The sequence below is a fragment of the Grammomys surdaster genome, unplaced genomic scaffold (assembly GCF_004785775.1).
Source record: "Grammomys surdaster isolate TR1022 unplaced genomic scaffold, NIH_TR_1.0 315, whole genome shotgun sequence".
In the NCBI taxonomy this organism is placed as follows: Eukaryota; Metazoa; Chordata; class Mammalia; order Rodentia; family Muridae; genus Grammomys; species Grammomys surdaster.
The window spans coordinates 811,080-835,099 of NW_021604734.1; the positions used below are offsets into that span (position 1 = coordinate 811,080).

The 24,020-nt window shown below is 38.0% G+C and overlaps 1 protein-coding gene across 1 annotated transcript in view; it reads left to right on the forward strand.

The window, feature by feature from the left end:
* Positions 1 to 2,295: 2,295 nt before the first annotated feature.
* Positions 2,296 to 24,020, forward strand: part of Shprh (SNF2 histone linker PHD RING helicase) — a 71,895-nt gene continuing 50,170 nt past the window's right edge. Inside the window, exons 1-13 of the mRNA XM_028777783.1 lie at positions 2,296 to 2,445; positions 4,717 to 5,367; positions 7,955 to 8,084; positions 10,206 to 10,421; positions 12,715 to 12,793; positions 13,739 to 13,889; positions 15,297 to 15,405; positions 15,943 to 16,196; positions 17,655 to 18,308; positions 19,731 to 19,982; positions 20,930 to 21,008; positions 23,286 to 23,449; positions 23,553 to 23,809. Of these exons, the coding sequence (XP_028633616.1) occupies positions 4,753 to 5,367; positions 7,955 to 8,084; positions 10,206 to 10,421; positions 12,715 to 12,793; positions 13,739 to 13,889; positions 15,297 to 15,405; positions 15,943 to 16,196; positions 17,655 to 18,308; positions 19,731 to 19,982; positions 20,930 to 21,008; positions 23,286 to 23,449; positions 23,553 to 23,809 (2,960 nt within the window). The 5' untranslated portion in view covers positions 2,296 to 2,445; positions 4,717 to 4,752. The remainder of the gene's footprint in view (positions 2,446 to 4,716; positions 5,368 to 7,954; positions 8,085 to 10,205; positions 10,422 to 12,714; positions 12,794 to 13,738; positions 13,890 to 15,296; positions 15,406 to 15,942; positions 16,197 to 17,654; positions 18,309 to 19,730; positions 19,983 to 20,929; positions 21,009 to 23,285; positions 23,450 to 23,552; positions 23,810 to 24,020) is intronic.

Here is a 24,020-nt window from a genome sequence, read left to right on the forward strand (position 1 = left end):
TTTAACTTGTGATAGGATGAAAACCAGGCCTTTTGCAACAAACTATTAGTAAAAAAAAATTCTTGAAGGAAAGTAAGTGGGTTCTTTGATCACAAAAACTGCCAAAAAAATTATTTCAGTAAACACAAGAACTATAATAGAGAGAAGTAACTTCATTGCTGATACCGAAATTGGATAGAAAATCAAACCAATTACATTTTCATGTGCCAAAGCCTAATGCAATGCAAAGTCCTGACTCACTTCTACTGTGTAAAGGCTGAGAGACATGGAATGTGAAGCTCTCAGAGGCTCTGCTCATGATGCTTAAGGAGGAAAAAGGCATTCTTATAACATTAAAGTATAAACTGAAACAGCAAATGATGGAGAAGAAACTGTATAGCTTTATTGGGAGAAACACAGTATAGACTAAGCAGACCTCTTTCGGAAGAACATTCCATATAGGACTTTCATAGCTAAAGGGAAATCAGTGAGTGGCTTCAAACTTTAATCACGGGATGACTTTCTTTTGGGAGAATAATTTAGCTGGTGACTTTAGGTTGGAGTTAAATACTAACACATTGCTCTAAATGTTCTATGGCTCTTAAGAAGTGTATTAACCCCCGACCCCATGACAGATCGTTTGCTTATAATGTTTTCCCTGAATATTTTAAGCTCATTGTTGACACACACTGCTCAAAAGATTTCAAAATACATATGATTTTCAAACTATTGCTTCTCATTTTTAATGTACCTAGTTACCCCCAGAGCTTCAGTGCAGATGTCTGATGAGACTGATATTCTTTTCATACCTGCCAACATATCATCAGACTTTCAACCCATGGAGAAAGGAGTCATTTTGGCTTTTAAATATGATTATTTAAGCAATACATCCTAGGGTGCTGGAGAGATAGCTCAGAGGTTAAGAGCTCACTTCTCTTGCAGAAGACCTGAGTTCAGTATGAGCACCCATGTTGTGTGCGTCAGATAGAGTAGTGGTCTCATTCTTTGCAAACCAGAACTCTTTTCTAATTTTAACAAGTTTCTATAGGTGCCTTCCCCTCTACCAGTCACGAACTTGCCTCAGCAGCCATCAGCTTCAAAGCAAATCCTGTATCAGGAGAAAGGTGTATGAGCTGACAGTTTAGACACTCATTACCATTTTTAGTAGCAAAATATTTAAACATTTTGATATTTATACTCAATTTAGACATGTTGTATACTTACTGTACCACAGCACAAAGTAAACAATAACTTTTTATGTATTTTGGGAAACCAGAAAAATTTCAAGATTTTCTTTATTGAAATATTTAGTTTATCATTATGGACTGGATCCAAACCTAGCTTATCCATAACACACCTTGTTACAAAACAAGGCAGTTGAGTTATATGAAAACCGGGGATTCACTTGTAAGATCTGGGTGTGTCTAATAAGTTGATTCTCTAGTAACTATTGTTATTAGATTATTTACCATCTACTAGGTGGCAAGACTCAATATTTTTATGAACAGGTGACTCACAACAGGGGATTTCCAGAAAGCCAAATAACAAGCGAAACTTTTCCTTCCCCTGGTATTAGCTCTAGTGATTACAAAATCAAAAAACAAAACATTACTCCACAGAGAAAAATTTCGAAGGATATACAAAGCTCTTGGTAAAAACACTATTGAAATCCTCAGGAGAGGATTTTGTTTATGTCTACTGAAGACAGAATGCTCTCTTCAGAAAAAAATACTGGGAAGCCAGCTGCAGCATAGCTGTATAATTTCTTTCTCTTAAAACGTTTAAACATTTAAAGCCTTAGTATTTTTCTTGGCAAGAATACATTTCTCTCTGATCTCATTTCTCTGAGCTCCTTTTGGAGACATCTTCTCTGCATCTTTTTTCCTTGTTCAATCGAATTCTTTTGATTTAGTGGATTAATTGCACTTTTTTGAGTATCATAATTGCTCGGCATCGTGAATTCCGTTTCATGTAAGTTTCTGCCTTTTTATTAAAATCACAACTCACCATCATCCCTACCACTGTGGCGAAGAGTCCCGTCCTCTCTGGCAAAGAGAACGCCCCTCTTTTTGGCCCCGCCCATCCTATATTTATTTGCTAATACCACGGGAGGTGGGGGGGAGAAGAGAGATGCGCAACCACCGCGACACTTCAACGGTCTTCTCACAGGGGGTTGGAGGGGAGAGCGAGATGCACAGGGATCGGGCATGCGCAGAAGCGCTTTTTGAAGCCAGCGTGGGAGAGAGAGGGCGGGGCGTCCCTTCTGGTCCTGCGCGTTCACGGGAAGCGGGCGCTCCCGTTGTTCTCCTCAGCTGGTGCTGTGGCTTCCGTCTCCGGTGGCCAGCTCCACCCAGCGTGCAGCGCGCGTGCGCGACTCCGGCAGGTGTGTGTGGCGACCGTCGACCTGGGAGCTGGAGCCGACGAGGGGGGCCGGCCCTGACGACCGGTTCTTGGTTAGCAGTTGAGGTAGGTCAGGGTGGGCGCGGGGTCTGGGATGAGAGATCGCGGAGGGAAACTGGCTCTGCGCCTCAGGGAAACTCCGAGGGCTCCTGCGGAGCTCCAGGGTCGGGAGCGATCTGCCCCGCGAGGCCCCGCGACTCGGCCCCAGGCCGGGCGTGGGCCGAGCCCTTCTCGCGTGGAACGGATGCTTGCTGTCCATGCTCGCGTGCCGAGGCCCTGTCACGAGCTGTCCCTCCGGGCGCTGGCAGCCGGCTCCTTTCTCGAGGATAATTTAGGGGGCCCTCCTATGCCTTCGACGTGCCCCGAGGGGCCGGCTGGTGATGCGTGGGACTGCAGGTAGAGCTGAGGGGGATGCAGAGGCCGCGAAGTTAGGCTGGCGAGTTCTCAGCTACCTGAGGGGGGAGGGAAACACATGAATTACATTCGCCTTCAGAACCGCCCTGGCTCCTGTGCATTGTGCACTTTGACGCTTGACACCGCAAGTGGCGCTAGGTTGGTGGATGAAGATGTTGGTTTATGGTTAAGGTACTTTGTCAGAGGTCCAGTTTTGTTAAAGACTTGCCATTTCAACGTGGTGCCTTTTAATCCGCACGGCTTGAATTTATCTTGGGAAGTCTTTGTTTTTCTCCTACATGTTTGTCTTTGCTCCTCTATTTGCCCAGGTCCCATGATGGTTATCACGACTTTATTCTTTGTCTGAACTGTTCCATTTACTCTTTGTCTTAGTTAGGGTTTTATTGCTATGAACAGACACCATGACCAAGGCAAGCCTTATAAAGGGCAACATTTAATTGGAGTTGGCTTACAGGTTCTGTCCATTATCATCAAGGCAGGAGCATGGCAGCATCCAGGCAGGCATGGTGCAGGAGGAGCTGAGAATTCTACATCTTCATCTGAAGGCTACTAGCAGAATACTGGCTTCCAGGCAGCTAGAATGTGGGACTTAAAGCCCATGCCCAGTGACACACTTACTGCAACAAGGCCATACCTATTCTAACGGGCCCAAAACCTTTGAATAGTGCCACCCAAACCTTTTGAATAATGCCACTCACTGGGTCGAGCGTATACAACCGTCACACTTTTTTTATCCACAAAACCATTGTATGTGTGTGTGTGTCTGTGTCTGTGTGTGTGTGTGTGGTTTCCCCTCCCCCTTTTTTCTCTTTGAAAAGATATTTCTAAGGGATTTTCAACTATATACGGATCAAGCAAAGTTTTGTTAATGCTCTGGGATTGTAAAGCTCATTGGAATTAAACAGCAGTGATGTGGGGTTAAACACAACTAACATGTGAGACAGGCATTTGTTTATGACTTTGTGAGAGGTTTGTCTTCCTAGTTGTTAGCCATCAAGTATAATACTATAATTTGTTTTGTTTAATGGGATTGTCTCTTAACTAAATTTTTCTACTAAACATGAGTGAAACATGTTACAACATTTGATACATGAGATCATGGTTAATGTGTTTCTTACCTGTTAGTTTTCTCCTTGAGGTGACCAGTTACTAGACAATAAGCAGCTACAGGGAGTTGAGGAAACAATCCGTTGGATGGGGAAGACACAGTCGGGTGAGAATGCTTCTTGTCGCAGCAGCTTGGTGAGGTTGCTTGCTCACACCTGGGTAGGTTAGAAAGCAGACAGGATAAGAAACAAGGCTCAGCATCCAGCATTGAACTCCCTACAGCTAGGCCCCATCTCAAGTTTCCAGAACCTCCCAAAACCATCAGGTATCAGTTCTGACATGTAATCTGTCAGGAGTTTTTATGGCCAAAGCACAACAGCTATTATTTGACTTAAGTCTTCTTATCAATTTACCCATTTTGAAGAGTTCACATTACATAACAGACTTCAAGTTTTGTGTAAGGGCTGCTAAGGAATGTGCCTAATCTCACAGGGCTGTTGTTAAGATAAATAACTGGATTAGAATATGATTTGGGAAATGAGGATATTTTCACTGTGAATGGAGATAGTCTGTGTTTGACAGCCCTAGAAAATTTCCAGTAGAGGAGTGAGCCCAGCCTAGGTTTGTGCAAATTTGGGCTTTAAGCCTGAATATTGCAATGTTAATGTTTTTGTTTGAAAGTATTTCCTCATAAAAGATACATTGTCTCTATGTTGGTAACCTTCACAGGAAATGTATGTTGTTAATTGGTCTGGAGTCTGGAGTCTGGATTTGCAACTGGCCAGAGGCTTTAGCCAGACTTAGTGTATGGGGTGTATTCTCGTAATTTTCCTGTTTTTATCCTGCCTCATGTCAACTGTTTGATTTGTCATTTAGAATTCACATTTACTAACCAAGAGAGTAAAAGTGAAGATGAGCAGCCGAAGGAAACGTGCTCCCCCGATGAAGGTGGATGAAGAAAGGCAGCAGCAGCTTCACTGGGACATGCATGAGGACCTGAGGAATGAGCAGCTCACCTTGACTGCTGAGGAGCAGGCCTGCTCAGATGCAGACTCTTCTGATTGCATCATCATAGATGATGACCCTCCTGAAAGTACAGTTCACAGAGATAAAAGGAGGCGTTCAGAGACTGTGAGCATCTTAGAATCCACTGAAAAAGAGACCCCTTTGTCTGTGACATTGAATGTTACAGTTTCTCCCTATCGTGTGGATCATTGTTGGAAAGCATTTCTGGGAGATTTTGCTCTTCAGCTTCTCCCCAACGAGAGTTTAGTTGAACATTTTTCTGAAAGGACTTTTACATTGATGAGTTCAGAGTCAAGCAGTCAGTTCCTGATCTATGTTCATTCAGATTGTAAAAATGTAGAGAAACAAGAAAATGTACTTAAAGGATCACCCAGTGTTTGTGGCAAGGGTATTCGAGTGGAATCCTCCTTTAGTAGTGACATGTTACAGGATTTGGCCTGGCTACAGAAGAAAAGAGGAATAAAACTCTACCAGAGACCAGAAGGAAATCATACAATCAAGGTACTCAGGGTCTGTGGTGTTGTAAGGTTCTACACTTGTAATTCATTAGCTTTAACTTAGAAAGTCTCAAAAACACAGCAATAAGCCCCTCATAAGTTTCAAAGAATAACTTCATATGGGGCTTTAAATAACTGTAAGACTGTGTCTTCCTGCCAGTAACAACTGGCCAGGTTGTACTTTCCTAAGAAGATTCTCCTGATTTTCTTTCCCTGCTGCTATGCTCAGTTACCTGCTTTGGTCCTTACCATCTTGCATTATAATACCTTGTGTTTTCAAATCTTTTGTCTATTTTGTTTCAGAAATGGTATATCTGAAATATGACTTAATTTCCTGATTGTAAACTTAAGCGTAACCTTGCTTTACTGACTTATAACTTCCTATCATATGTCATTGAACTTTACCCTTTGTCACTGTGGTTTTTTATCCAGCTCCTGAAATTCCAAAATTTGTTTCCCATATTCTGTCTTTCTGTCTCTGCTTTTCTTGGTTTCCTCTTTCTCTTCTCTGATAGTCTGTTGAGAAAGAATCTAATGCATGGATACATAGAGAAATTTTCTTAAGTCCTAGGTGTGGGGCTACGTGCCCTTGCCCAGTGTATCTATTTTCTTTTTTTCTCATTTTTCTTTTGGCTGCTTGAGATGGTTTGTATATGCTTGGTCCAGGGAGTGGCATTATTAGGAGGTGTGGCCTTGTTGAAGTAGGTGTGTCACTGTGGGCATGGGCTTTAAGACTCTAATCCTAGCTGCCTGGAAGCAAGTCTTCTCATGTTTGCCTTTGGAATAAGATGTAGAACTTTTAGCTCCTCCTGCACCATGCCTGGCTAGATGCTGCCATGGTCCTGCCTTGATGATAATGAATTGAACCTCTGAACCTGTAAGCCAGCCCCAATTAAATGTTGTCCTTATAAGAGTTGCCTTGGTCATGGGTCTGTTCACAGCAGTAAAACTTTTAACTGAGACACTGCTTGAAACACACATTTGGCATCCTTCCTTTTTGCTAAACTGTGAAGTCTTTTATCTTCAGTGCCCGTTAAAGTGCCTGGTACCTAACAGTATCAGTAAATTTGTAATTCATTTCAAGATCTGCATTCAATAAGTTGTGTAAATATGTGCAGATCAAATGTTCTAATACCAACTTTTTATGAACTGTAAAGAATACCCATTCTTTTATGATAGATTTTGCTAGGATCAGGTGAGATAATATAAGTAGATTGGTAAGCCTTCATGCTAAAGGCTGAAAGAAAAATCCTAAGAAGGTGTTTCATCTCTGTGTCACCGAAATGTTTTTCTTATTTCTCAAAAGAAATTATAACAATAGGCTAATTGTTATTTCTGAGGAGATCTGTTGTGTTTAGGGTGGAATGGCCATAGATTTAAAGAATAGAGAACATTTAAAAGCATTATACAGCAATTAACTTTTCTCTGGACAGTGGAATTCAACCATCCAATTCCCTGTCTACTGATTTTAAGGACCAAAATTTTGCAGATAGCAGGAATGTAAGAAATCATAGCCTATGTGTCTGTATTCTGTCCCTAAAACCATATCAAAATCTCTTCCATTTTCTCTGACCTTGATTGGGCTAAATTTGTAAATATTTAAGCCATCTCCAGGTGAACGGAAGGCAGATATGTACAATTCTGAAATGTTGTCTTTGCCATTTGTTAAAGTGTAATGTTGCTGGATTCTTAAAATTTCAGCAGAAGAAATGAAGGATTTCAGTCATTAGGGAATTAGGCCCAGGATAACTGGAGAAACAAAGAAAACGCATCGTTTACTGTTAGAAATCTCAAAAATTAAACTACTTAGGCTACCTCATAGACTTTCCATTTTAAAAATGAGAAGAGTTGAGTCTAAACAGAAGTTATATTTCCTAAATTTCTTTTACTCCTAAATATCAGTCTCTACTTAAATTTGAATATTTCAACTCTTATGATTCAACAGCTGCATTGTTTTGTAAGTTAAGATACTTAACATAGTCAAGGTCTGTTTTCTTCCACTTTTTATTTCATATTACTGGATCGATCCATTGAAAAGGATTCGCAAACATAACCTCAAAAGACTGAGCTAGGAAATGCTTCCTTGTACTGTGCTTCACTGATTATTCAGATGCCCATTAGGTTTAGACACCAGTGTCTTGGTGGGTAGAATTGAGGTTTTCATTGTATTTTTTGTGTTTTGGTCCTGTTTAAGGAAGTCTTTTTGTTTTCATTTTTCTAATAAATAATTCATCATAGACATTTATAGAATGAATTTATGAAAATAAAAGTGTATCTCATGCCTGTGGATCAAACATTGTTAAAACCTTTAAAATGGTGAATCTGGGGACTGGAGAACTGGCAGAGTGGTTAAGACCACTGGCTGCTCTTGCAGAGGACCTGAGTTCAATTCCCAGCCCCGACATGTCGGCTTCCATAGTCATTGCACACATGATACACAGACATACATGCAGACACAAACACCATATACATAAAAAAATTCAAAAAAACATTTTTTTTTTAGAGAAACAGTAACTCTGAAAAAGCTTTTCTCATATCCTTATAAGAACAGTATACTCCTAGTAAAATGTATGTTTGCTGATTCTTTGTAGGTGGGAATTTACATCTTGGAAGCTGGCCTAACAAGACTAGACTTCATGAGTGATGCAGGTTCCAGAATGAAAAAGTTCAATCAGCTCATGAAGAGAGTGATGGAAAAGTTACATAATTTCATTATTCCAGGTAATTACCAAAGTAAAATTTAAAATTGCATTTTGGGATTGCCAGTTTCTCCTCAACTTGTACATATAACAACCTGAAAATCAAGTAATAAAATGAAGAAACTTGAGTCTTCTTTATACAGTACTGTGTGACAAAATCTGAAATGCCCTTACTGATACAATTCGCTTTTTTACTGTAATTGCTTAATATTATGCCCAGCATTCAAGAAATGTTTGCAAAATCAATATACAAAGTCAAAAGGCACTCAAAACACATCTAAACTAGTTAGATTACTATTTATGTATTTATTTCTTAGCTATTCTACAAAAAGTTTTTGAAGCTGGTTGATTGATTTTCTTAGCTATTCTGCAAAAATTTTTAATAGCCAGAGATTGTTGCTGGCTTTTAATCTATTTTCCCTTGCAGTCTGATAAAGAATCTCAAGAGTTACATTTCTATAAAGAACAGATGACTTTGTTGTTTGTTGGCAGGACATGGAATTCTTGGTTAGCATGCACCTAAGGGCCTGTGAATATTAGTAAATGTAGCTCAGTGGTAAAGATAAAACAAACAAAAACCACTATTGGTTTAGTACTGTCTGCCACAGATAGACATGGGGAGTGGCTGAGGGGGTACCCAGCTATGCTGCTGGAGAAACAGCTTGATTCTACGAATTACTGTGGAGAATTTAATGTGCTTGTATTTTCAGGTGTAATTTGTAGAATAGTCTCTTCTCCCATTCCTTTCTTTTGTTTTGCTTTGTTTTTTCTTTTCCTTTCTTTTTTATTTGTTAGATGTCAAACCCAGAACGGCATGCTAGGCAAGTGGTGCACTTCTGAACTATAGCTTCAGCCCTATAAATTTTCATGTTAGAGTGTTTTGAAAATCTGTTTTTGAACATAGTGGGTACATTGATGCCATAGCTCATTCTTTCAGAACTTCACAATACTAATAATACTGATTTTGCACATTAAAGATTTACTGGAAAGAAAATATCTTGTTTCATAATTAGAAGTGCTATCAAGTACATCTAGAATTTTTTTTAGTTATAAGAATTTTAGCCAGCTGTGTTGGAGCACACCTAAACTGCCAGGTTCCGGAGGAAAACTTCAAGCTTAGCCATCAATGCTTGGTTACATTAATTATTTTGTTGCAATGGTATGAAATAAGTGTATAATTACATTGTGTGGTTGTGATAATACTATGTGATATTTTATATTGAAAATAATTTATAGATTATTCAATACACTCTTAGTCATTGAGTGTATTAGATGAATTCTGTAAAACCATGTAGTTTTATGATGTGCTCTTGGAGAACAGCTTAGAAATAAAAATGGTTCATTTCTTCACATTGAAAGACTAATTCAAGTGTGTGTGTGTTTTTTATTTTGTCCAAGTTACCATGAGTCTTATACAGGGCACTTGTGTTCATCTGGTGAAATGTGATAGATAGCCTGACATGCGTACATTAATTAGTCTTTCAGCATGTCTCCTCACTAACTCCTGCTGCTACCAAAGGCCTGCCCTTTCTTCTCAGCCTAAAAAAAATAATGAACCATTATCTTAATAAGCATGAAAAATAAGAATTTTTTATGTTAAGATGTGAAAATGATAAATAGTTTATAAATTACAGGTGAAATTTATACTCAGTTTCTCATACTTACTAAATACTTATGAGAACAGAGCATGTCAGTGTGTCTGAGGATCTGTGACAAGTACACATAGGTGACTGAGAAAGCAGAAACACTCCAGCCAAAGTATAAAATAGCGCATGAGCACGGAGCAGAAAGGAGACGCCATGCAGCATTGCAGCATTTGAACGCGTTTTAAAATTGCGTAGGTAGATATTTTTTGAGGACGGATTTTCCATCATGGAATACACATAACAGGACTGTGGAGCTAGATGGCTGCATGGGATTTCCTGGAATGAGGACTTGTGGTCGGCAAGCCTTGTGTAGCACAGACATCTACAGTCCCAGTCCCTACACTGAGCAGTGAGGCGCTTGGGTGTGAGACCGAGCCAGAGAGCATTGCAAAGTGTCTACAAAACACACAGAATGGGAAGGGAAGGGTTTAAAAAGAAAAAAGTACTTGTGGGTTACAATGCAGAGCCTGTTGTGAGTACGTTTGTTGGATATACAGATGTGCTGGAAGAAGATGAAGATTCAGAGAGTGAGCCAGAGGGCCAAGACATTGATGAGCTCTATCACTTTGTGAAGCAAACACACCAGCAAGAAACACAGTCAGTCCAAGTGGATGTCCAGCACCCTGCATTGATTCCGGTGCTGAGACCTTACCAGAGAGAGGCAGTCAACTGGATGTTACAGCAAGAGCAATTCAGAAGCACTCCTGTTGGTGGCAAGTATAAGATGCTTAAAGAAGGGCTCCTCGGGAGGCACAGTCTTGGAGATAGTTAATAGTGGGGTATGTATTGGGGTGATGGCATGTAATCATACTGAAAGGAGAATAATTTTCTACGATGTCTTTCAAAATATCTAGAAAGATTAATATGTGAATTTCCTTCATTTTTTTAGAAATTTAAACGTGTTCTTCCTTCAGCCTTAATGGGAATGTATGAAAAGTAAGAAATAAGTTTAAGTCATGGTCCCTACTTGTAATATCATTTTGAAAGGTAGTAGCAGGAAAATGAGGAATTGAAGTCATCCCAGGCCATGATGTGGATTCCAGGCCAGCCTGTCTGGGCTACGTGCCTTGCTATCTCAAGAGAAAGGAAGAGAAAGAGTAGGGGAAAGAAGAGGAAAAATCATGACTTGTTTACAAAGAATTGCTTTAGAACTTTATTAGTTATGTGTAAGAAAGTTCCTAACTTGACAATAAATATTATCAACAGACAGTAGGTTTGCAAATGTGACTAATTTTCTTAGCTTATATTTTTTGCTTGTACCACAAAATAAATAAAACCAGGAGATTCATTACAGGGGTGTACTTTAGTAATAACTTTTGTTTGTTTTTGAGGCAGGGTCTTGGTGTAACTCTATCTTAGAACTCAGTCACTACATAGACCAGGCTGACCTCGAGCTCTACTGTGAATTCATGTTTCTGCCTGCTAAGCACTGGGCGTAGAAGTGTGCATGACTAGGCCAGCACTGTTTTTAAATGAGTAGACAAATTTTGAAACTCAATACACCAAGTTATTAACTAGTTCTGATTCTTCCTGTATAGATTTACTTCATTTAACTTGAGATGATATTACTTATTTCTCCCAAATATTCTAGCAAACTAATTTGTTTTTAAGTTTCCCTTTTAGGAATTATAAATTGATAGGCAGCATTATTTCTTACTCCTTATCCTGTTAATATCAATACATTTGTCTTCTCCCCAAATTACCTTCCTCATCTCTATTTCCCTGTCTCCTACATTCTCATTCATTTATATTCTTACTCATTTTCTTTCCCTATCCTGAAACCAACATCTAACTCTGGAGTTGGATGCTCTTGGTAAAGTTTCATAATCTGTGTGTTTCGCTGCCCAGCTCACATTCAGTCTTTTCTATTTCATTATTTGTTTGAGAAATTGTTAGTTCTATAAAGCCCCACATAGGCCATACTATTTTTTTTCTCTAAAATAAAATAATTTTTAGACACTAATTTCCATAAGGAATAATTTACATACAACAAAATGCTTTGATCTTAAAGATAACATTTGATGTATTTTGACAAATCTGTGAATTTGGAGTCAACAGCCAGTCTTGTCAGGCTTCCACCACGGTGACAGAGATCTGAGAACGTCATCTCCAGAGAATCACTGAGTGACATGGTTCATTGCAAAAAATGACTAGCCTGATTGCTTTGGACTCGAGGAGAGATTAGTATTTAGAGGGAAGAAATACCTTGTTTCAGAAGTAGAGGAATGCTATCAAATACATCTTCAATTTTTTAAAATTATAATACTTTTACCTAGCTATGGTAGAGCACACTTTAGCTGCCAGTGCTTGGGAAGGATAATGTCAAACTTAGATATCAGTATTTGTTGATGTAATTATGAGTTGTAATGGTATAAGTGCGTAATTGCACACTGATTTTGTACTGAAAATAATTTATAGATTATTCAGTGTAGTCTTAGACATTGAGCATATTAAGTGTGCTCACAATGTTTACATTGTGGCAAAGACATGCAGCTGAGGAGCTCTTCCTCTCATTGTAGCCTGGAAACAGAGAACATGTTAAGAGGGGACCAGGATTAGATACAGTCCCCAAGGCCAGTCCCAGTCAGGACCAACTCCCTTTACTTGGGTACCATTTACAGTTTCTACTAGTTTTCAGAAAGCCCTCAAATTAAAGTATAGTAAGCACATATAGACACAGAGACACATATTTGCACTTCACAAATGCAAAAAACCCTTATCAGGTTAGAATTGGTGTTGCATATTAGTTTTCCCCCTGAGCTGTTTGTTGCACTTTGCTCTTCTGTGTTATTACTTATGACTTTGTGCAAAAGCAAAGGAAGCTGACAAATAGTATTAGAAGAATATTGTGAGAGGCACTCATGTGGCCTTTCCTGAGTGAGCCTTCTCAAGAACATGGGTCTCCTGAATCAGTATCCCATGCCATTTTGTTTGTTTTATCGTAGTATCACTATGTGGCAGGAGAAAAAAATCAAAACAAAACTTATATCTTATACTTCTCTTTAGATAACTCTCTGCACTTCTTGTGGCGAGAAATTGTTACACCTGATGGCTTGAAACTATACTATAATCCATACACAGGCTGGTAAGGCAAAATCTTATATGTTTGATCGTTATAAAATATATACAGTAAAAAGCCATGAGAATTTAACACATGCTCAGTATTAAGGAATACTAAAAGTCTTACTCTATATTTCTACAGTTAGGATAGACTCAGAATTAAAAAGCACTTGTCATTTCTCAGTGAATACGTTTACCATTATAGACTGAAGCTGCTGAGCTGTCAAGATTGACAGAGATAGCTGGGCAGGGTGAGGCATGCCTTTAATCCCAGCACTTGGAAGCTCTGAGTTGAAGGCCAGCTTGGTCTATGTAGAGAGTTCTAGGTCAGCAAGGACCATGTAGTACAATGCTACCCCAGAGATGGAGAGGGGGAGAGATTAGATTTATATCTCAAGTCATGGCATTTTTTTATAAAGACCAACTTTTATATGTTTAATTATCAATTTATAGATTTAATAAGTGTCAGGATCTTTGAGCATAATTAGTGAGTCAGTATTTATTGTCTTTTATATTTTTAATCACAGAGTCATGGAGATCATAAAGGGAATATACTGCCTTCTAAAACGTTATATATATATTTATTCTGTGGCCAAGGATGGAGAGGTGGCATGGTATACCTGTGAAGACAACTTGTCTTTTCGACTTTCATCATGCTTGTCAGAAGGCCTGGTGGCAGTCACTTTTGTCTGCTTAGCCATCTTGCTAGACTACATAACATTTCTCTTTAATTATAGATGAAATAATACGTTGAGATGTACTAGCACCATTCTTAATTCTACAGACTTAGTTGTCTGCTCAATTATTGTTATTATTTTATTCCTGTTATGTATGATTTGGAACTTTTGACTTTTTCCTCCTAAATGAAGTTTTAGTAAACTTAAAGTTTCATTCATTTCTTCAGGTCTCTTTGGGAATACTAATAAAAGACAGTATTTTATTTAAATCCTTGGGTTGTATTTTCTCTTAGCATCATTCGAGATTTTCCACATGCTGGGCCACAGTTGCTTGGTGGAATCTTAGCAGATGAAATGGGTCTTGGAAAGACAGTGGAAGTTCTGGCTCTGATTCTGACACATACCCGACAAGATGTCAAACAGGATGCTCTCACCCTTCCTGAGGTACAAAGAAATACTGCAGTGCTCCAGAGGATGGGGACAAAGGATGTCAGGAGACCTTATAGTGAACATTGAGCATTTGCTTGGCCCTTGAGTCAACCCCTACTGTGCATTGTATGAAAATGGCTTATATTCATGGTTGGTTACCTTCAAGTTACTGCAGAGAATGGGACTTTGGTTGCCCAGGAGGCTTTTCTTAAGTGATGTAGACCAACTAGTAAGAGAATATACAGCAGTGAGTTAGCAATCTTCCAACTAATTAGCAGGACCTTTAAAACAAATCCTGTTGGTGTTTCACATATCTTGTCAACACTAAAAGGTCTATATTGTCACTGAATAAAGAACTGTCTGTTTAATTACAAACCTCAGATTCTGTTAAGTAGAACTTAACTGATTGACTGATAGCTTAGTATTTATAGATTGTTAGATGGAAAACTTTTTGTATAAATATATGAATTTTAGAGTTCACAAAATATAATATCCTATGTTTCCCAGTAGTAAAACCTGAAGCCAGCACATTAAATCCTGATGAATTTAGCCCACTAATCAAAGGTAGAACTAGTTAAGGATCTTCAGAAAACACCAGGCCCACAATTTTAATACTTATGTAATCTATTGATAAATTCATGTAAATATAACAAACCTTAGTGATTTCAATTGTAAATAGAAAAGAATAATCTTTATATATCTTTGTATGTATGGCTATACTTACATAAGTTCATATAAATACACTTTTATAAATTTATATAAATATGTAGCTATGATGGAGGACATTGGAGAAAAGACTCAACAGTTGGTAGCTGTGGGCTCTGGCTGCTCTTCTAGAGGACTCAGGTTGGATTTCCAACACCCACCCATGGGTAACTAACCATCTGTAACTCTAGATCTAGTTGATGTCTCTCCCTCTTCTGGCCTCTATGGGCACTGCATGCATGAGATGTATAGACATACATGCAGACAAAATTCCCTTAAACATAAAATGAAAATAAATCTTTTTTTTTGGTTTTTCAAGGCAGGGTTTCTCAAATCTTATTTTTAAAAATACACTGTATATGACTTAAAGTATTAATAACATCTTTCATAGATTTTTAATTAAGCTCAGTACATATTTTCTTTCTGAACTTGCATTATTAAACTATTAAAATTTCATTATTCAAATTTAATGTATCAATTCTATTTTTAGCTGTATCTTTAAAAGTTACTTTCAGAAATTCCCTACATTTAGGTAATTTAAAGTATACAAATTAAAAAATGATGGCTGGTTATAAGCTCCAAAGTGAAAAATTGGTATATAATAAATGATATTTAGTTATCTCCTAGTTGTATATGGGTATTTTCCATTTCTTTAATAGAAGGGATAATTATAATACTGAACAAAAATATTTCAACTACCAAAATTGTGTATTTCAGGGAAAAGTGGTAAATTATTTCATCCCAACTCATTGTCCTAGAGGGAAAGTGAAAAATAGAGAAGTCCAGGATACAGAGTATGAACCAAAAGAGAAGGTTCACTGCCCTCGTAAGTGTGGTCTCTTCACGTGACTTCTTACGGTGATTTTTACTGTAGTTTATGTTATTCTTTAAAATAACAGGTTTTGTTTATTTGAGTTTTTTTTTTAGTTGTTTGTATTTAACATAAGAGCATGGTTAGAAGTTACGTCAAAAATAAAAAGTACTAGTTCAGCTTATTATATTTTAATTCCTTCAGTTTCGTTTAATTTTGAGTGTAGCTTTTATAATTTTTATTAGCAGAAGAATTTTCTTAGAAATCATAGCATAGCATATATTAGGACATTCAAGAGATGGTATTTTATAATTTGAATGATTGTTGTGTCATCAAATTAATAAATTAGTGTGAATAATTTTTTGTTAAATTATTTCTACTACCGTAATTTTTCTTAATTCAAGGTACATTTTTATTACATAATTTTTAGAATACTAGATTGTATTTAAGTCTTTTATATGTACCCAGTACTTAATAAAGATTAAGATTGAATTTCATATCAATTATTTTCAGTAATTATGATATCCTTTTGTCTATCCACTGTACATTTAGCTACACGTGTGATGATCCTGACAGCTGTGAAAGAAATGAACGGGAAGAAAGGGGTTTCTATTCTTTCTATCTATAAGTATGTCAGCTCCATATTCAGATACGATGTTCAGCGGAACCGGAGTCTTCTGAAGCGGATGCTGAAATGTTTAATCTTTGAAGGTCTTGTCAAACAGATCAAAGGCCATGGCTTCTCTGGGACTTTTACATTGGGGAAGAATTACAAAGAAGATGTATTTGATAAAACAAAAAAGCAGGTAACATTTATTAAGTACATATATTTGTATACAATGCCTTACAGAATAAATGAATAGGTCTACTTTAACACTAAAGCTTTCAGAGTTTAGAAACAAAAATCAGAAATGAGAAAAAGTATATGGCAGTGAGTGACTTAACGTTTCTACTTTCTGAATTTAAGTGTCACAAAAGTAACAACTATTTTAGTTACCGTTGAACCCAGAGAAGTATGGTTGGCACAGTAAAAGTACTCAATGGGACGAACTCTAAAATGAGCTGGTTTCATATACCTTAAAGTTTAAGGTAACTTGTCTCTTGTTAAGATGCTGTCTGCATTTACAAACATTGCTCCCAGCTTTAGAAATGTTAATGTCTCACATTGCATGTATGTAAATGCTTCAAGTCTTTTATATAAAGTTATCATGTTCCCAATGACATCATCATTAAAATGACTTTAATATTTTCTATAAATCTATTTTCATTTGGCAAGTAATTTCAATTTGCTTTTAGAAAAGTAGACACAGTGCTTGTAAACATCATTAAGGAAAGAATGCTGACAACAAATCAGAGTATGAAAGAAAGCCTTTTGCTTGCTTTCTCTTGGCCGTTGTAAGAGATAGTAGAGAAAATAAACAGACACACTTCATCTCCTAGAGTAGAGACCATCCAGCTTGTGCCTAAGCAAGCACAGCAGTGAGATGTGCTTTTGCAGCCCTGTTGCCACCAGGAGTTGGGATCTCTAATCAGTGCCATTGTTCTGTATTAATATCCTGGTTCTTCTGTGTGCCCTTAGTTCTGCTCCTATTTTCAGGGAGCTGTTCCTGTCACCTACCTGTTTGTCACACCCCGACTGTATTACATGCTTTTTGTAGGCACTTCTGTAATGTGCTTTTACTTACTATTCAGAGACAATACCTGGCCCAGAACTGACATTCAAACCAAAATGACAAGAAACAGACATAGAAAGGCAAAGAGAAAAGTCTATACTGGTGGCAGTAAATAGTAATCAACCTTCATTTTATTTGTACATGATGATTTGAAATTGTATGTACTCTAAATTTCTGTTTTTGATTGATTTAAGTGGACATTAAATCATAAAATATGAATAACAAAGGGATAGTTTATCTTTCCCATCAGTACTATACAGGGATCAAGTAGAACCTTCGCTTCTTTGAAGGTTACAGAGAGGGATCTTTCAGGGGATAAATTAGAATATGTTTATCAGGAACAAGTCTCCTTGGGTAAAGAGGTGATAAAGACTGTTGAATTTGTTTGTAAAACAAATTTATATATATATATATGTATATGTATATGTATATGTATATGTATATGTATATGTATATGTATATATATATGCTTGTAAAACAAATTATATATAATGTATATAATATACACACACGCATATATATATATTTTAGAGTTTAATTTCACAGTTATAACTTTATTGGCACATGTTAATTAAATAATACTTTTCATAGACAGTAGGGAGTCCAAGAAAAATTGAGAAAGAATTAAGGAAGTCAGTGAACAAGGATACAGATTCTGAATACCTGCCATCAAACACTTCTGATGATGATGATCCTTATTATTATTACTGTAAGACAAGAAAAAGCCGTAGTAAGTTGAAGAAGCCTGTTTTACTCACTAAAAAAGAAAAGGGTCAGCCTGCTAACCTGGATTCCCAAGATGATGCTCCGGCTGCTGGAGACTCTGCAAGTGCTGATGATGCTCATGTGTCAGAAAGCACATGCATCTCTGAAGACAGGCAAACCCAAGAAGCAAAAGACTGTGCTGAGTCTCCAAACCCTGCTGCCAAGGAGTTGGCACAGTCTAACACTGCAAGTCCTTGTGAGATGCCTGATTACCGTTTTGAGTGTATATGTGGTGAATTTGACCAGATTGGCCGCAAGCCAAGAGTTCAGTGTCTGAAGTGTCACCTGTGGCAGCATGCGAAGTGTGTCAATTATGAGGAGAAGAATCTGAAGGTGAAGCCTTTTTACTGCCCCCACTGCCTTGTTGCCATGGAGCCAGTGTCAACAAGAGCAACTCTGATCATCTCTCCCAGCTCCATTTGCCACCAGTGGGTGGATGAAATCAACCGGCACGTGAGGTCATCGTCTCTTCGAGTTTTGGTAAGGCACTGCAGCTAAAGAGGGATTAAAACATGGACATTTTTGCTTTTTTGTGATAGTTTTCATTGTGATTGGACAAGGTCTCATGTAGCCCAGGATAGCTCCAAGGATGACATTGGACTCCTGATGTTCCTGCCTCTACTTTTGATGATGGATGATTTTACTTTTATTTATGCTTTTCTGCCCAAAGCTCTTTGTTAATGTTTTCGTATTTTTTTTTTCAATAAATTGAATTCAAGGGCTTGTGCATGTCAGGCAAGCACTGTAGCACTGTGTCATATTACCATCATCCTCTGTTTGTATATTACTAAAATTATTTGTTATGCTGTTAGTTAGACCAGAGCTTGAAGAGAATATTGAAAAGAAGAAATAGAAGAATAAACTATATTCTTTTTTGACTTCCAGATTTCAAAAGTTGAGAGTATATTGATATTAAGGCTTTTTAAAGATTCTTGATCATCAAGATGAAAATGTGTTGGTAGAAGCATTTGTGATTTCAGAGAAAGATATAGTCCCAGGATGGCATAGTATAATTGCAGATGTCACTTAACCTGTCATCTTATTGTCTTCTGGAGCCTCAATTACCTCATTAGAATAATTCAAATCTTTGTTCAGTCCTTGACATTTTCTAGGAGCTATGTTCAGTTCTAAAAGCAGCCTTTCATAGGCTTGCTGTGTAGGTTAAATTAGGTGGTCAAGTGCTGACCCAGAGTCATTGGTTGTTATTGTTGGCTGCCTTCCTTCTTCCTCCCATGTAAATAGTGTAGCTTTTCCATAGTCGGCCACTGACATGGACATGAAGACAGTAACAATAAATAAAACACAGTTTTTCCATTGAGCAGCTCTTTTCTGTGTGGATAGGCTTTTCAGTCTTAGCTCCTTCAGTTTTGAGCGGGTCAGTGTTTCCTTTATGTGAGAAAGAAATAGCACTTAAATAGTATGGCTGTTGAAATTTGGAGAAAGTTCTTCGTATGGTATCTGAAATAGGATGGATACCTCATAAATGGTAGCTGTGATTACTCTGCTTCTCCATACCACTGGATTTTCACACCCCTGCTGAGTCCATCTACCAGCCTGCTTACATTCCTTCCCTTTTTGTCCAGTTGAAGGCGCCCTAAGCATTTGTTTCAAAACTTAACGGAAACAGTAGCTCCTCTGAATTAACTGTCAGTTGCATGACTGGTCTTTCCACCAGTGCTGTCACAATTGCTCTATGATATTTCTATTTGCATTGTTTATGTCACTTGGCTCCCAGACTAAAACATAACGTTTCTCCAGACCGTTATGGAATTTGTCTATAGTATGTGTGGCCAAAAGCAAATTTAGGAAGGGCTCAGTTCAGTAGGAGTATAAATAAATGAGTATTTCTTTGGCCTCTGCCAAGGTTTTCTGTAATAACTCTTGGTGCTGCTTATTTCCCAGGTATATCAAGGAGTGAAGAAAGACGGCTTTTTACAGCCTCATTTTTTGGCAGAGCAAGATATAGTTATCATTACCTATGATGTTCTTCGTTCAGAACTAAACTATGTCGATATCCCACATAGCAATAGTGAAGATGGGCGTCGCCTGAGGAACCAGAAGCGTTATATGGCCATCCCCAGCCCTTTGGTAGCAGTGGAATGGTGGAGGATCTGTCTTGATGAAGCTCAGATGGTTGAATGTCCTACAGTAAAAGTAAGAGTCTCTGCAACATCTTTGAGTGCAGAGGAAGGAAGGACATGAGTGGTACAGTAGTTGGAATTCACTTAACCCACAGTACTGAGAGAATTGGAACATTTGTTGCCAAACACTCTTTTGTGTTACCTACTACATAATCCTTTGAAATTATTCTAATTCTCTGAATGATACTTTTGTGTGGAATACTTGGGTATCAGTGTGTGTATGACACAGTTCAAGGCAAACTATGTTTAGGGACCTCTAAATCATTTCACCTAATTTGAAGGCTTATCATGTGTTTTCCAGTACCTTGTAGCAAATGGCTAAAGAAAATGACTCTTATGTATTGATTTGTATTATAGCTATCTCTATGTGTATGTATAAGTCAGGCATTCCTCTGTGACTCTCCACCCTATTGTTTAAGATGGTCTCTCATTAGACCTAGAACTTACTGAGCTAGCTAGCTAGACTGGCTGGTTTGCCAGACTCAGTGATTCCCCTGCCGTTGTTTCCCAGTGCTAGGATTTAACTACTATGCATGTTTCTTTTTACTTTGGTGCTAAGGATCCAACATCAGGTCCTAGTATTGTGTAACAAATACCTTACTGACTGAGCAATCTCCCAAGTCCCATTATTTATCTTTATTCTGTCTCCAGTGACTAGTCTGTAGCCTGAACTGAATTGATGAATCATATCTCATAGCACAAATGCTCACCTCTATGGTACATAGTGGTACATGCTTGAACTACCCCTGCATCTCTGTAGCTCATGCTGAGCTCCTGCTAATGAGAACCACTGTGTTGGGTAATGGCTTATTGAATATGACATTCGATATCGAGTGTGAAAACTCATAAATTAAAGCAGATGTATCTTATCTGAAATAGGATATATAGTGGGCCATTTTCATGAGGAAACACATACCTGATTTCTGTGTTTTGTTCCAACTCATATTTTTCTTTCATTAGGCTGCAGAAATGGCCCAGCGTTTGAGCGGGATTAATCGGTGGTGCATCAGTGGCACTCCAGTGCAGAGAGGATTGGAAGGTAATGCAGGCTTTCCACAGTCACCATACTTGAAGAGCTGCTTACTTATAGGGGAAAGTACTGCTATGCTTAATTTTTGTCAAAATCTTTATTTAAGTGTATTTTTACTTAGAGTTTGCTCTTTATAGTTTAAAACAATTAATTTGTAAATGGAACTTGGGCCGGGCAGTGGTAGCACACGCCTTTCATCCCAGCACTTGGGAGGCAGAGGCAGGCGGATTTCTAAATTTGAGGCCAGCCTGGTCTACAGAGTGAGTTCTAGTACAGCCAGGGCTATACAGAGAAACTCTGTCTCGAAAAAACAAAAAACAAAACAAACAAACAAAAAAAGAAGTAAATGGAACTTGGGTGATGCTTCAGTTTGTATTCATGAAGACAGATACATAGTGGGGACTCACATTGCTTTAAATTGGCCAAGTGTTATACCCATTCTATAGTATAGATAGAGGTCTCAACTCAGTGTGAATTCCAAAGAAGGTTTAAAAGCTGAGAAGAAAGGAAAGCATGAGGGTGAGAAAATCAAATTTATATTATTGGATACTGAAGAAAATGACAGCTGAGTTGAGATCTGTAGCACTGTTAAGTGATAAGAGATGAAGCTATTATGGCTGCAGGAGACCTTAAACTTAAGTGTCAGTGTGGCTAAAGAGCAAACAGCTAGGGCAGTCAAACATGAAGAGACTGAATGGGTAGATACAGCGAAAACCAAAACGGATCTATTAGACCATAATAAAGTACTGTTCTTTTTTTTTTTTTGAAAAATAGAATTTGAATTTTGAAAATTTGGGAAATTTTTGAAAAATTGGGAACTATTAGAAGGATTTAGACACAATATAATAAATTCATCTTACGGATGAATTTATTTTTCAGAAGATGACTGTCATTGTAACAGAGAGTAGTTGTCAGAGAGCAGAGTATGTACTAGGATAGCAGCTGTTTGGCTGCAGCAATTGATGGAGGCAGGCAATGCTAGCACTGTGGGTCTAGACTAGAGTTGTCTTAGAGAAACAGAAAGTGGATGAGGAAAATGAACAAAGTGTGGTGTGCTGATAAATTTCTAAGTCATACACGTCTATAAATTATGCTAGAAGGAAAGCATCTTTAGGAAATAAGATTGTTAATTTGTTTCCAGCAGATATAATTAGAGGACTTTAGGTAAGTAGTACATAAAACAATTGGACTGATGTGATCTGAACTATAAATCTTTGATTTCTGCAGATAAACGTATATAATTCATGTGTGCTATCAGAGTCACTTGATTCAGCTATATAGCAAGGCCCTGTCTAAAAAGTAATTTCAACCTAAAATGTTTGTTAGCCATCCTCAAATGGTGTAATAGGTAGTTTGTTTATTTGTTTCACATTTTTGTTAGTTCCTTTAGAGTCATACAGTCTATTCTAATCATATTCACCTGCCTCTCTTATTTCTTCCCCAGTTCACTCACCCACCCAGGTTTTAATCCTTCATGACAAGTTTGTGCTCCTAAATATTTTAGGGTATATGGCCTTACAGAGAGTAGTTGACTTAACAAGATCTACTCTCCCTTTCCCATAAGGTAATGATAGCCAGTGGCTCCAGGGCATAGTATGGGATTGTGTTCCCAACCCTCCTCTCCATGAAGGGATTTTCTCTGGTTGGGAATCATGGCATTTTTAAAAATAATTTTTACTCCTTTTGAAGAAGGCATATATTGTGTTTTTTCAACTAATGAAACATAAAAGTAAAGAAAATTACACTCAGGCATGGAGAAATGGGATAGTGGTTACGAGTGGTGATTCTCTAAGTAAGTTTTGTGTGCATTTCCTTATTGTCTTATGTTAGTTTCCTAGAAATGAAGTTAGTAGAGGAAAGATCATTAGGGATGTTAGTTATTCTATGCAAATTCTCTGATTCTCTGCATCACATGAGATTAGCTCCTACTTTTATTTTTTCATGTTTTTCTCATTTAACAAGTCTTGCTTTAAGGCATGTGTCTTAATTAAGCAAATCTATTGAAGTTTCACTGATAGCAGCATCAGGCTCTTGAGTAAAGTGCAAGCTTCTGTAGTAGTTCTTACGCCTTAAGTATCCCAAAAGTTAAAGCAGAACCTAGAGCACAGTAGATTCTCAAAAATGTAAATTGATCTGGGATAAAATGTTCATATTCAAGAGGCTACAAGATGCATTCTATTTCATGGTAAGTTTTTTGTATGCTTTGTGGGTTTGTGAGTGAGCTTATGCAGCAACAAAATAAATCCTGAAACAATTTTCCTGTGTCCTGTGGCTTTTCCCTTACAGATCTTTTTGGGCTGGTGGTCTTTCTTGGGATTGAACCTTATTGTGTCAAACACTGGTGGATTCGACTTCTCTATCATCCATACTGCAAGAAAAATCCTCAGCCCCTGTACAGTTTTATTGCCAGGATAATGTGGAGGTCTGCAAAGAAAGATGTCATTGACCAAGTCAGTATGCCAAACTTTTACTGGCTACAAATGTTAGAAGAAAAAAAAAGCTGGGATTAAAGTTAAAATATCAGGCTAAATTGTTTTCAACTTTCCATTTCAGATCCAGATTCCACCTCAGACTGAAGAAATGCACTGGCTCCATTTTTCCCCTGTGGAGAGGCACTTCTATCACCGACAGCATGAGGTGTGCTGCCAGGATGCCGTGGTGAAGCTCAGGAAGATCTCTGACTGGGCCCTGAGACTGAGCAGCTTGGACAGGAGGACCGTCTCCTCTATTCTGTATCCACTGCTGCGGCTTCGGCAGGCCTGCTGCCATCCACAGGCTGTGCGTGGGGAGTTCCTGCCACTCCAGAAGAGGTTTGACCATCAGTTCACGTCTCTTGTGGGATTTATGTTGCAGTAGTGGGCAGTATTTAGGCACTTTTGACTCCCAGTTTTATTCAGGGACTTCAGGCTAGGCAGCAGCTATGTTTGTTTGTTTGTTTTGTTAGTTTCATGGTTTTGTGTCTGTGGAGCCTCATTTGTGAAAGAGTCATAAAAATTGTTTTCATTTCTTTTAAAAATTTAA